The sequence below is a fragment of the Camelina sativa genome, chromosome 2 (genome assembly GCF_030686135.1).
Source record: "Camelina sativa cultivar CO46 ecotype springtype chromosome 2, ASM3068613v1".
Classification (NCBI taxonomy): domain Eukaryota; kingdom Viridiplantae; phylum Streptophyta; class Magnoliopsida; order Brassicales; family Brassicaceae; genus Camelina; species Camelina sativa.
The window spans coordinates 1,923,447-1,936,437 of NC_141881.1; the positions used below are offsets into that span (position 1 = coordinate 1,923,447).

Consider the following 12,991-nt stretch of genomic DNA (forward strand, 5'->3'; position numbering starts at 1 on the left):
GTTGGCTCACTTTGGTGTCCTAGGGCTGAAAGAGATCTTGAATGATGAGCAGCTACTAAAAGATCCACCTACTGTAGAAGCGGAAGCTACAATAGCTCAACGAGACTCTCAAACGGGCACAAGTGGAGGTTCTGGGTTGTCTCCAAGTATTGATCCTGTAAAGTTTGAAAAATCAGAGAAGGCCAAAGATCTTATAGTACTAAACGTTGGAAATCAAGTACTAAGGAAGATCACACATTGTGAAACAGCAGCAGCTATGTGGTCTACTCTAAACAGGTTATACATGGAGACTTCTTTACCTAACCGCATCTACTTACAGCTTAAGTTCTATACTTTTAAGATGACTGATTCTAAAAGTATAGATGAGAATGTGGATGATTTCCTTAAGCTAGTTGCGGACCTGAACAACATAGGAGTGGAAGTTACTGAAGAGGTTCAAGCAATCCTGTTGTTGAGCTCACTATCTGAGAGGTATGATCAACTCAAGGAGACTCTAAAGTATGGTAGAGATACTTTGAAGTTGAATGAAGTCATAGGCGCTGCAAAATCAAAAGAAAGAGAGTTAATAGAAAGTGGAAAGCTTTCAAAATCACAAAATGAAGGTTTGTACGTTGAATCAAGGGGAAGATCTGAGAAGAGATCTGAAAGAGGAAAAGGCAAACAAGGGAGAGGACGATCTAAGAGCAGAGGTAGATCAAAGTCAAGGCCGAAGTACAATAAAAACAACAAGGGCTGCTTCACTTGTGGAAAAGAAGGACATTGGAAGAGAGAATGTCCAGAAAGGTCATCAAATAAAGCTTCTAGTTCAGCTAACATTGCAACAGAACCCAAACAGCCACTAGTGCTAACAGTTAGCACTCAATATACAAAGGGAGAATGGGTTATGGATTCTGGTTGTAGTTTTCACATTACACCAGACAGGGATTCTCTATTTGACCTACAAGAATTTGATGGTGGCAAGGTTTTGATGGGTAATATGACTCACAGTGAAGTAAAGGGGATTGGTAAGATTAAGATTATAAATCCAGATGACTCTGTAGTCATATTAACGGATGTGAGGTACATGCCTACAATGGGAAGGAATCTCATTTCATATGGTCAATTAGAGTTGAGCGGATGCAAGTATGAAGGAGAAGATTTTGTAGTCACCTTCTACAAAAATGGGCAAAAGGTCATCTCTGGAAGATACAAAGATGGGTTGTACTACCTACAAGGAAAGGTAGTAAAAGGAGAAGTTTCAGTGGCAAAGCCTGTAGCTAACATGACTAGCATATGGCATTCAAGGCTAGGTCATATGAGCATGAAGAACATGAATGTTCTAGTGAAGGAAGGTTACTTACCAGAGAGAGAAGTTGGTAAGCTGGATTTTTGTGAGAGTTGTGTACTTGGAAAATCTCACAAGCAAAGGTTCCCAACTGCAAAGCACACCACTAGAGGTATATTAGATTATATACACTCTGATCTCTGGGGATCTCCTTCTACTCCAGAAAGTCTTGGCGGTTGCAAGTATTTTGTAAGCTTCATCGATGATTTCTCAAAGAAAGTATGGGTGTATTTTCTGAAGACTAAAGATGAAGCATTTCACAAGTTCAGAGAATGGAAAGAAGCAGCTGAGAATCAAACGGGGAAGAAGATTAAGTTCCTAAGGACTGATAATGGTCTAGAGTTCTGTAATACACAGTTTGATAACTTGTGTAAAGAAGCGGGAATTACAAGGCACAGAACATGTACCTATACACCACAGCAAAATGGTGTATCGGAGAGGATGAACAGGACCATTATGGATAAAGTTAGAAGTATGCTTTCTGAGACAGGATTGGGTCAAGAGTTTTGGGCAGAGGCTACTTCAACAACAGTCTACTTGATAAACAGAACACCAAATTCATCTATTGGTTTCAAGCTACCTGAGGAGGTGTGGACAGGTACAAAACCAGATTTGAGTCACTTAAAAAGGTTTGGATGTTCAGCGTTTGTTCATGTTACTCAAGACAAAATAAGTCCAAGAGCAGTGAAAGGAGTTTTCATGGGATATCCTTATGGTATTAAAGGATATAGGGTCTGGTTACCTGAGGAACAGAAATGCACAACAAGTAGAAACGTGATGTTCAATGAAAATGAGTTGTTCAAAGACACCTTGACATATACAAGTGAAAAGAAAGAAGAAGCTGATAAAGCTTTAAGAAAACTGAAGAAAGCTGAAAAAAGAGTGTCTTTCAGCAACAATCTTGTCAGAGGTCCTTCTACCAGTTATTTTGATTTGGATGAAACATCTTCTCAAGGTGGAGAAACATCTTCATCAGAAAGTTCAGAAAGCTCAGAAAGTTCAGAAGAATCAGAAGTGAATGAGGAAGCTGATGGAGCTGAAAATGAACAATCCTTGGATGATTACGTGTTAGCCAGAGACAGGATAAGAAGAAGCAACATCCGACCTCCTTCCAGATTTGAAGATGCAGATTTTGTAGCTTATGCTTTGGCAGTAGCAGAAGACTTGGAAACAGAAGAGCCTAAGTCTTATGAAGAAGCTATGAAAAGCAGTAAGAGAAAGCAATGGGAAAATGCAATGAAAGAGGAGATGGATTCTCATAGAAGGAGTCATACTTGGGATCTAATTGAGAAACCAGAAAAACAGAAGCTGATTGGTTGCAAATGGGTCTTTAAATTAAAGTCAGGCATACCAGGAGTGGAGAAAAAAAAAATATAAGGCCAGGCTAGTCGCTAAGGGTTTTGCACAACAAGAAGGCATTGATTATAATGAAGTGTTTTCTCCAGTGGTTAAACATGTTTCCATCAGATTAATGTTGTCGATTGTGGTTAACATGGACTATGAATTAGAGCAAATGGATGTCAAAACAGCTTTTTTGCATGGAAATCTAGAAGAAAGGATTCTAATAAGTCAACCAGAAGGATTTGTGCAACAGGGAAGTGAAGACAAAGTCTGTCTGTTGAGGAAGTCTTTATATGGTCTAAAACAGTCTCCTAGATGCTGGAATCAAAGGTTTGATAAATTCATGAAAGATCAACAGTTTGAAAGGACTAGTAGAGACCCATGTGTCTACATGAAAGACACCCAGACGGATCAAGCTGTTTATTTGTTGCTCTATGTGGATGACATCTTGATAGCTTCAGGAAGCATGGTTGTGATTCAAAATCTCAAGGACAAGCTGAAAAGTGAGTTTGAGATGAAAGATTTGGGAAAGGCTTCAAGAATTCTGGGTATGGACATCATCAGAGACAGAGAGAAGGGAGAATTGATTCTGTCTCAGGGAAAGTACTTAGAAAAGGTGTTGAAAACTTTTGGGATGTTTGAAGCAAGGCCAGTGATTTCACCAACTGATTCTCAGTTTAAACTCAGAAGTTTGACAGAAGTAGAAAAGAAAGCTGAAGCTGTACGTATGGAGAGAGTTCCATATGCAAGTGCAGTGGGGAGTTTAATGTATGCTATGGTGGGTTCAAGACCAGATTTGGGGTTTGCAGTTGGTCTTATCAGCAGGTTTATGGCAAATCCAGGGAGAGTACATTGGTCAGCAGTGAAATGGGTATTAAGATACTTAAAGGGCTCATACACTCAAAATCTGACGTTCAAGAAGAGTTCTAAGTTTTGCATTGAAGGTTTTTCAGATTCAGATTATGCAACAGACTTAGACAAAAGAAAGTCAGTCACAGGGTATGTATTTAACGTTGGTGGAAATACAGTTTCATGGAAATCATGTTTGCAATCAGTTGTGGCTCTTTCAACCACTGAGGCAGAGTACATGGCTCTGAGCGAAGCAGTAAAAGAGGCCCTTTGGTTGAAAGGTATGTGTTCAGAATTGGGGTTTAAGCAAGACAGTGTTCATGTTCATTGTGATTCACAAAGTGCTCTAGCCCTAGCAAAGAATTCAGTTTATCATGAAAGAACAAAGCATATAGACACTAGATTCCATTTCATCAGGGATATAGTGGCACAAGGTGATGTTGTTCTACACAAGATTCACACAACAGCAAACCCAGCAGATTTCCTAACTAAGACGGTACCTGGTCAGAAGTTCCAGCTTTGCTGTGAGCTTCTCAACATCCGGTGAACAGGAGCAGCGGCCACAGGGACTCTAGTTTCAGGTGGAGTCACGAAGAAAAAAAAAGGGGAGCTGGTGAGAAGATTGCTTACCAAAGGTTGAACATGATCTCAAGAGAGAAGCAATGAATTTTGCTGGTGATGACAAGGTGGAGCTCATCATCTAAAATGGTTTCAAAATTGAAACTTTTAAGTTTCAAAATTTTCTGCAAATCTCCAAAGATCCTAGTCTCTAACTATCAGAGTGAAGAGATAAGAGATAGAGATTAGGATGTACCTGGGAGTTGCAGAGGAAGCAATGATGAGATTCACCAGAGAAGCCTCATCGAAGGAGCTGCGTTTATTTCATTCAAGAAGATGAAGTTGATGTCTCAAATTCAAGGAGGAGCTAGAACGCCGAGAATGATTGAGCAGAAACGCAGCTGGAGTTGATTGCCGGCGAGAACAGTGGTGTTAGCCGGAGAAGGGAGAGTTCACTGGAGTAATTCGCCGGAGGAGGCAATGATCCGGTGACATTGAGAAGCTTCACAAAAGGACAAAGGGAAGAGATTGGTTTTGCCGTTTCGGAAATGTCGATGTCGTTGGTGTGTGGTGTTTGTCAAAAGGTGGAGATTTGTTAATTGGGTTTGACTAAACACACACATTATGGGCTTTAATGGGCCTACGAAAATGACATGAAGAAGAACAATGTGATCCATATGCTACACTAAAAATATCTACAAAGATATGAGAAGTGGAGGTAGGTGAGACAAGATATACAAAAAGGAGCTTTCTAGAAAAAGTGAGATACGAGAGAAACGAGACAGTTTTTCTTATTCTTCAAGCTTTCTTCTTCCTCCTTGTTGTATTGGTGATCCTTGTTCTTCTTGTGCAAAATCTGTAAACCAAAGACCAACCTCACAAGTAGTTGGTGTGTGTAATCTCTCTTTCATATAGTGAAGCTTGGGAGCAAGAGTTCTCCCCCGAGACGTAGCGGTTATCCGTGAACTCGGTGATCAATTCTTGTGTATTGTTTCTTTTACAAGCAACCATTCTTACTCTTAACTCAACATTTTTAATCATCAAAAAATCATATCATAATTTAACCGACAATGTCACATTTTTCTAACTCGTTTAATAAATTTCGTATGTTTGTGTGCACAGTTCAAATAAATATCGAGGAAAAAGAAACGAAGAGCTTCCCGTTGGAACTAGCTCAATAATAAAAACTGACGATTTAACAACAATCATCATAACAAATATTCTTCATGAAAGCCCATGCCGACATCATCATCTGACTCATCCTCATCCGATACATCTTCCGAGTCATCATCCGAATCATCATCGTCATCCACTTCATCGTCGTCAGCTTCCATCATCTCTATCAGCCTCAACTCTTCGTCATCGTAGAGCTTTTTTGAACTGAAAATTTACAGACACAAACCCCATTTTGATTTCAGTTACTTTTAGGCTTTAATCACATGATTATCTTTAAAGCATGTTTCATAGTAATCGATGAAAAACCTTGTCATTGGAAATTCTGCCACAAATGTGACATCTGATTTTTCTTCTTTCAGCCTCTCCAGTGGAAAACTACAAGTTATGGAATAAGCAACTCATTAGTACGTTTCTAACTCGTAAACTTTTAACTATCTAAACAAAAAAATAGAAATGAAAGATCAATCGGTTACTTTGGTTTGTTACATCTCTTGCCCCTGACTGAAGAAACTAAGCCGCGGTTACTTGAAACATCCTATTAAGAGTAAATAAACCAAGAAAAAGAAGCCGATTAAGAGTCATTTACAGAATTTGGCATAATTCCATAAGAACTTACAATGTGCCGAATGGATTTGAAGTTCCCTGCGAGTATCGAGTTACAGAATTCCAACACCTCTTTCTGAAATATCAAGATCAGTCATCAGTGAGTGTCAGACCAATACTGATGAAACAACCAAAAACTTGTTCATGTAGTTTACCTCCTGTAGTTTAGGACAGTTACGCAATATTAGAGTCTTGAGTGGAGGATCTTTGCAGCTAATTCCTAACTCCCTACCAACAATATTTTCTTGCTATGTGAGATTTTGCTAATAAAAAGTCCTAAAGCGGAATTTTTGCTCTTAACATTTTTGATATTTTTGTACCTCAAAAAACGACCTTTGATTGTAGGTGATCTGGACAAATTCAGGTACTTCAGTTTACGAGAACTCTGCAGATCACATCCAAATTTTTTTTAGGTTTTGTAAAATCATAGATAAGGTGATACCAAATGAAGAGAGAAGACGCACCAGAAAAAATAGAAAAATGGATTCATACCTCAACAAGATTTCGGGCCCATTCATCGGTTAGTCCAAAACGTATGAGAGTTAGAGAAGTTAAGTTGGGGCAGTTGGCCACAAAGTCTATCAATGATGATCCTGTTTTAGTCTCTAACGCACCTGTCACACAATAGGTGAGCTTGAGCAAACTTGGAAGTAACAAAAGGAAAGCTTCACAGTGGAAAAGATTTACGTGGATAACCATAGGTCTCTAAGAACAGGTGTTCTATTAAGCGGCATTTTATTGTCAGCGAGTTAAATAGCTCCTCGGTAATGTTATACCTGTCACATAAAACACGTAATAATAAAACATGAGAAAATGTTGTCTACGGAATCAGCAGAACTAGAAGATGACAATATGACATGGGGAAGAAAAAATAGAAATGGAAAAATTGCTGAAATTCAAAATAAACAAGCTACAACTTACAATCCAACAATCCTCAGATCAGTGATATTTGGACAAACTGACAACGCATCGCATAAGGACCTGTATTTTATCGGTCTGAGATTGTAAAGCCGAAGGCTTCTTAAGCGACTCCTATTTGAATGAAGAAAGAAAATACCAAGTTAGAAGAATAAGTACACATGATAGAGAACAACATTCTCTCAGAATACAAACCAGTGAAACGATTTTCTCTGTACGTTAGTGGTGATTGAGTTTCTGAATCATTTTCAAATGCACAATCGAAGGACAAGATTTAAAGATATAAAGAATAGGATTTTCTCTAGATTGATCTCAGGCTTTCGAGGTTTTTCAACCTACGGCAATAGCCATAAACAAATGAGTTTTAAAAATTAAGTGGGTATGATAATACTGTCTTCGGATGTTTTTCCTGTTCTGGTTCTTTCCTATCTATAAAAACTATAAACTTATTTCTACATGTTCGATTCACAACCTTAACTCCACTAGGCTAAAGCAGGTAACTATAACAAGTTTGATATTGAAATTTCAAACTAATCAAAGTCATTACCCAAGAAAACCATGATTATAGGCTAGTGTAGATAGACATGATCCGCTAAGCAAAGGCGTGGCAGAATCAGATCCAGCTGCCCGAACAACACGACCAATTTTGAGGGATCTGCATTAACAAACAAAACCCTGAGAAATGTTTACATATAAGCAGATTGTTCTTTCATCTCATTGGACTCAGTAGGTTTTTATAACTAGCAACAAGAAGAGAATGTAAAGCACATTGTTTTGATTGTTTTAAAGACACAAAAATTGAAAACCTGAGTTCTTTTCCAGCTCGATTGATCACAGTAGACACAATTCCTTTATCAGCATATCTAGCAGACGTTGTCAGGTCGATGTGGGTGTAACATACACGGTCAATGGCACATTTGTTGAACATGGTGCAGCACACAGATGCTTGCATCAGAGACTTTGTATCAAGCATCGAAAACACCTGAATAAATCCCATTTTTAAACACATAAATGAGAAACCAACAACATATATCCTAAATTGCTTAGATGAACCAAAACCTAAAACATCGCCTCTACATTCCAATAACACAGGCACAAAGAGAGAGAGCACAATTTTTTCCATAAAGTTTCGGATTTGTTTGTTTTTATACCTTGATGGTGAGTTCTGGGGGTAGGAACCAGGAATTGGAATTGTGAACAGAAGCTCGTTTCCGGAAGCATCGTTTAGTGGAATCGAGGAGAAGAGAGGCGAGTTCGAGAGTACGATCGCAGAGACGATCCTGAACGGATTCATCAGCGGAAGCGGAGGCGAGAGATTTGTCGAGGACTCGATCGAAGGAGGAGCTAATGGAGGTCGAAGAGGAATCGGGAAACGAGAGGAGCGATGAGATAATCGAATCGGCGTAGCTCTGATTGGAGCCAGGAACAGGACGGACCGAGTTAGGGATTTGAGTGGGAGGATTTGGTGAATCCATGGAAGTGGAACAGAACGTTGTTGAAAGAGTCTTCTTCTTCTCTATCGTTTTGCCTAAGTACACATTAATTAATAGTTTAATACTAATGTGTTTTTTTTTTCTTTTTCATTTTTTTTTTTTATTGTTTTTTTTCTCAAGATCAACTTTTCATTATCCAAACTGATACAACCAAATATACAACAAAAAACCAAAAAAAAAAAAAAAAAAGCATTTTTCTCTCTCCCGAGTCTTCCCCCAAACCCTAGCCGCCGCCGCTGGTTTTCGTTTGCCTCTCCGCCGCCCAAGGCTTTCGTCGGCGGTGTGAGAGGGCTCTGTTTTTCTCCTCTTTCTTTTCCTTTGTAGTAGTAGGGTGAAAGATCTCGATCTCTTCCTCTCCGGTAGTGCTAGGAACCGTTCCTCTGCTGCGTCCTTATGGTGTGGTGGCGGACGATATGGAGAGATCTCGGCTTGTCCTCATCTCCGGGAGACTGGAGAATCGAAGCTGATCCGAACGGCCTTCTTTGAAGACTCAGGGCGTCGGATCTGGGCTCTTGTGTCACGCCCTCCTGCTTCTCCTACCCCCTTACCGGAGATCATAGCTGACCGGAGGTTATCGGTGGAGTTGAGCTTTCAAGTTTTACCGGTTGTTGAGGAGGAACATGTGGGTGTTGGCGGCCGAGATTTGAGGTTATCCTCAAAGCTAGCGTTCATGTGAACCTTCCTCAACTTCGTTGGTTTCAATCCGGTCTCGAAGTGAAACAACAATGCAAATGCTATGATGACTAATCCGGATTTGCATCGAGAGATGAAGTTATGCTAATCTGTGTTTGAAACTCTTATTTTTAGGTAGTTAGCATTCTGGTCATTGAGTGGTTGTCCGGAGAAGCATCGGTTCATGCGGGTCTTGTTTTGCGTTTCTTGGCCAGGTCAGTCGGATGTATGGTCCGTTTTTGGCTTAGGATCGGAACAATGAAAGCCGGAGAAACCAAGTTTTTCTATACAGCGCCTATTGGTGTTGATGCTATTTGGACAAGTCCTACACGCCGATCATAAAGTTCTAATAGCTTAGAATTGCTTTGATTTTAGTATAGATTTTGGTCTTCTCGGTGTTAGTAGTTGTTTTCGTATCATAGGGTGAATTTAGGTGGTTTAAGAGATGATTTCACTCTGAGTTGTAGAGTGTTATCTATCTCATTGTGGTTAAAAAATTCAATGGTCATCGATTAGGTAGCGTTGGTTCCATCTGGTGTTCCAGGGTTGTACTTGATCAACCATTGCATTTGTATTGTGGTCCAAGTCTATTGGAGCGAATGTAATGTGCCTTTGATTTGGTTGTATCATTTGGTTAATGAATAGTTGATGTTGAGCCAAAAAAAAAAAAAATGATACAACCAAATTAAAGGTACATTACATTCACCTCTATAGACTTGGACCAAAACAAATGCAATGATTGATCAAGTACAACCCTGGAACACTAGCGGATCTAACGCTACCTAACCGAGAATCATTGCATTTTTTAACCACAACGAGATAAATAACACACCACGACTCGATGTGAAATCATCTCTTAAACCCCCTAAATAAACCCTATGACACGAAAACAACTACCAACACAGAAAAAGTCCAAATCCTATACTGAAGAACAGATAAAACCCAAGCTATTAGAACCTTATGATCTGCAAGTAGAGCTTGTCCCAATAGCATCAACACCTAGAGGCACAATATCAGAAGAACTTGGTTTCTCAGGCTTTCATTGTTCCGGTCCTAAGCCAAAACCGAACATAATGTCCGACTGACCCGACCAAGAGATGCGAAGCAAAACTAGCAAGAACAGAGGCTCCTCCGAACTAACCATAACACAACCAGAATGCTAAACACCTAAATATAAGAATTGGAGCACATATTAGCATAGCTTCACCTCACGGTGCATTTTTGGATTGACCACATCGTTTGCCTTGTTGCCCCGCTTCTTGGCCGGACTGAATCCAGAGGGTTGACGAAGCTCTCGAGAAACACCGGCTTTGAGGAAGACCTCAAATCTCAGGCACCGACGGCCAAGGAAACATCACCAAACAATCGGTAAAACAAAACCCCGACTCCACCATTAAAGCTCCGGTCAGCTAGGTCCTCCGGCAGAAGGTGAGAGAAGCAAGGGGACGCGGCCTAAAGCCTAGATCTGAACCTTGAAACTGCAGAGAAGGTTGCCCAGAGTTGCTTCAAAACACCACCATTCTCCCGGAGAGGAAAGCGAGCCGAGATCTCACTTCGTCTTGCCAACCGCCGCATCCTCACGACGCAGCCACCGACAAATGACATCTCCTCAAGCTGACCAGAGAGGTAGAGATTGAGATCCCCACTACTACAACTGGAAGGAAAAGAAGAAAAAACAGAAAAAGCAGCGCCCTCTCACACCGCCGGCGAAGTCCCGGACGGCGGAGAGGCTATCGAACTTCAGGCGGCGCGGGTTTGAAGAGCTAGGGTTTTTGAGAGAGGAGAGAGTTTTTTTATTTTTTTTTTTAAACTTTTACTATTTTCTTTTTCATTTCTTTTAAAATTAATAAAATTGTGATTCATTTCATAATGGATATTTTTTTGTGTTTATTTATGATTTTGTCATCTATATATAATAGCAAACCCACTTTTTTGTGTCAACTTTTAATCCAACGGATGAGATTAATTCCATTTTTAATCTAACGGTTTAAAATTATTAATCGTGTCTTTTCGTCGCACCCCCATCTTTCAAAAATCACACCTCTTAAATTTTGCATCTCTTTGTTGTACCTCCTGGTTTCAAAAATCACATCCATTAATTTTTACACATTTTTATTTCACACCTCTATATGTTACACCTCTTTGTTGTACCTCCATGTTTCACATATATTAATTTTTACACTTTTACATTTCACACATCTATGTCTTACACCTCTTTGTTTATTATATATAAACTTGTCTTGACTACATAAACAAGTTTCGAAAAATTATTTTATGAGTACTAAATAAGGTCAACTTTAATCAAACAGATGAGATTGTTTCTATTTCCTCATCTAACGGTTTAAAATTATTAATGATCCCAATAGTTGCAAGTTTTTTTTCTTCCAATAATCGTGTTTCTTCGTCGTACCCCCATCTTTTAAAAATTGCACCTATTAAACCCTTTGTTAATGATTTCAAAAATTGCAATGTTTTGGTCCAACAATTGTGTTTCTTCGTTGCACCCCCAGCTTTCCATGTTGGCACCTGTTAGTTTTCACACCCTTTTGTTTTACACCTGTTTGTTTATATAAAGTTGCAATGTTTTGATCCAACAATTGTGTTTCTTCGTCGTACTCCTAGCTTTCAATGGTTTCACTTGTTAGTTTTCACACCTTTTTGTTTCACAGCTCTTTGTTTTCACACTCTTTGTTTTTATATATTTACAGATTACATATTTTTATAGACTTTGAAAAGAGTTTTTGTTCTTTGAGTATTATTAATGATCTCACCATTTGTTAATGATCTCAAAGTTGCAAAGTTTTGGTCCAACAATTGTGTTTCTTCGTTGCACCCCCAGCTTTCCATGTTGGCACCCGTTAGTTTTCCCACCCTTTTGTTTTACACCTCTTTGTTTATATAAAGTTGCAATGTTTTGATCTAACAATTGTGTTTCTTTGTTGTACCCCTAGCTTTCAATGGTTGCACTTGTTAGTTTTCGCACATTTTTGTTTCAAACCTCTTTGTTTTCACACTCTTTGTTTTGCAATGTTTTGATCCAACAATTGTGTTTCTTCGTCTTACCACTAGCTTTCAATGGTTTCACTTGTTAGTTTTCACACCTTTTTGTTTCACACCTCTTTGTTTTCATACTCTTTGTTTTTATATATTTACAGATTACAAATTTTTATAGACTTTCAAAAGAGTTTTTGTTCTCTGAGTATTATTAATGATCTCACCCTTTGTTAATGATCTCAAAGTTGCAAAGTTTTGGCCCAACAATTGTGTTTCTTCGTTGCACCCCCAGCTTTCCATGTTGGCACCCGTTAGTTTTCACACCTTTTTGTTTTGCACCTCTTTTTTTTTATATAAAGTTGCAATGTTTTGATCCAACAATTGTGTTTCTTCATTATACCCCTAGCTTTCAATGGTTGCACTTGTTAGTTTTCGCACTTTTTTGTTTCACACCTCTTTGTTTTCACACTCTTTGTTTTTATATATATATAAATTTTTATGGACTTTGAAAAGAGTTTTTGTTCTTTGAGTATTATTAATGATCTCACCCTTTGTTAATGATCTCAAAGTTGCAAAGTTTTGGTCCAACAATTGTGTTTCTTCGTTGCACCCCCAGCTTTCCATGTTGGCATCCGTTAGTTTTCACACCTTTTTGTTTTACACCTCTTTGTTTATATAAAGTTGCAAAGTTTTGCTCCAACAATTTTGTTTCTTCTTTGCACCCCCAGCTTTCCATGTTGGCACCCGTTAGTTTTCACACCCTTTTGTTTTACACCTCTTTGTTTATATAAAGTTGCAATTTTTTGATCCAAAAATTGTGTTTCTTCGTTGTACCCCTAGCTTTCAATGGTTACACTTGTTAGTTTTCACACTTTTTTGTTTCACACTTCTTTGTTTTCATACTCTTTGTTTTTATATATATACAGATTTTTATGGACTTTGAAAAGAGTTTTTTTCTTTTAGTATTACTAATGATCTCACCCTTTGTTAATGATCTCAAAGTTGCAAAGTTTTGGTCCAACAATTGTGTTTCTTCGTTGCACCCCCAGCTTTCCATGTTGGC

The 12,991-nt window shown here is 38.8% G+C and overlaps 1 protein-coding gene across 2 annotated transcripts; it reads right to left on the reverse strand.

Moving 5' to 3' along the window:
• Window positions 1-5,102: 5,102 nt before the first annotated feature.
• Window positions 5,103-8,385, reverse strand: LOC104714483 (F-box protein SKIP17). Of its 2 annotated transcripts, none has more exons than XM_010431881.3 (12): window positions 7,921-8,385; window positions 7,576-7,751; window positions 7,317-7,424; window positions 6,773-6,883; window positions 6,548-6,627; window positions 6,344-6,465; window positions 6,172-6,236; window positions 6,007-6,079; window positions 5,865-5,927; window positions 5,722-5,783; window positions 5,555-5,623; window positions 5,103-5,452 (listed from the first exon to the last, which is right to left on the reverse strand). In XM_010431881.3, exons 1-12 carry the CDS (start codon window positions 8,242-8,244, stop codon window positions 5,281-5,283), a joined length of 1,425 nt encoding a protein of 474 aa, XP_010430183.1. In that variant the 5' UTR covers window positions 8,245-8,385; the 3' UTR covers window positions 5,103-5,280. The 2 variants fall into 2 exon arrangements, with proteins under 2 accessions (XP_010430183.1, XP_010430176.1); XM_010431874.3 differs by having other exon boundaries at window positions 6,539-6,627; window positions 7,921-8,300.
• Window positions 8,386-12,991: the final 4,606 nt, after the last annotated feature.

Coding starts and splice junctions, on each gene's coding strand:
- LOC104714483 (XM_010431874.3), bottom strand. CDS start 8,244: ATGGATTCACCAAATCCTCCCACTCAAATCCCTAACTCGGTCCGTCCT. Junction 6,080..6,171: donor ATCAAAGGTCGTTTTTTGAG/GTACAAAAATAT, acceptor TATTGTTGGTAG/GGAGTTAGGAATTAGCTGCA. Junction 5,928..6,006: donor ACTGTCCTAAACTACAGGAG/GTAAACTACATG, acceptor TTGATATTTCAG/AAAGAGGTGTTGGAATTCTG.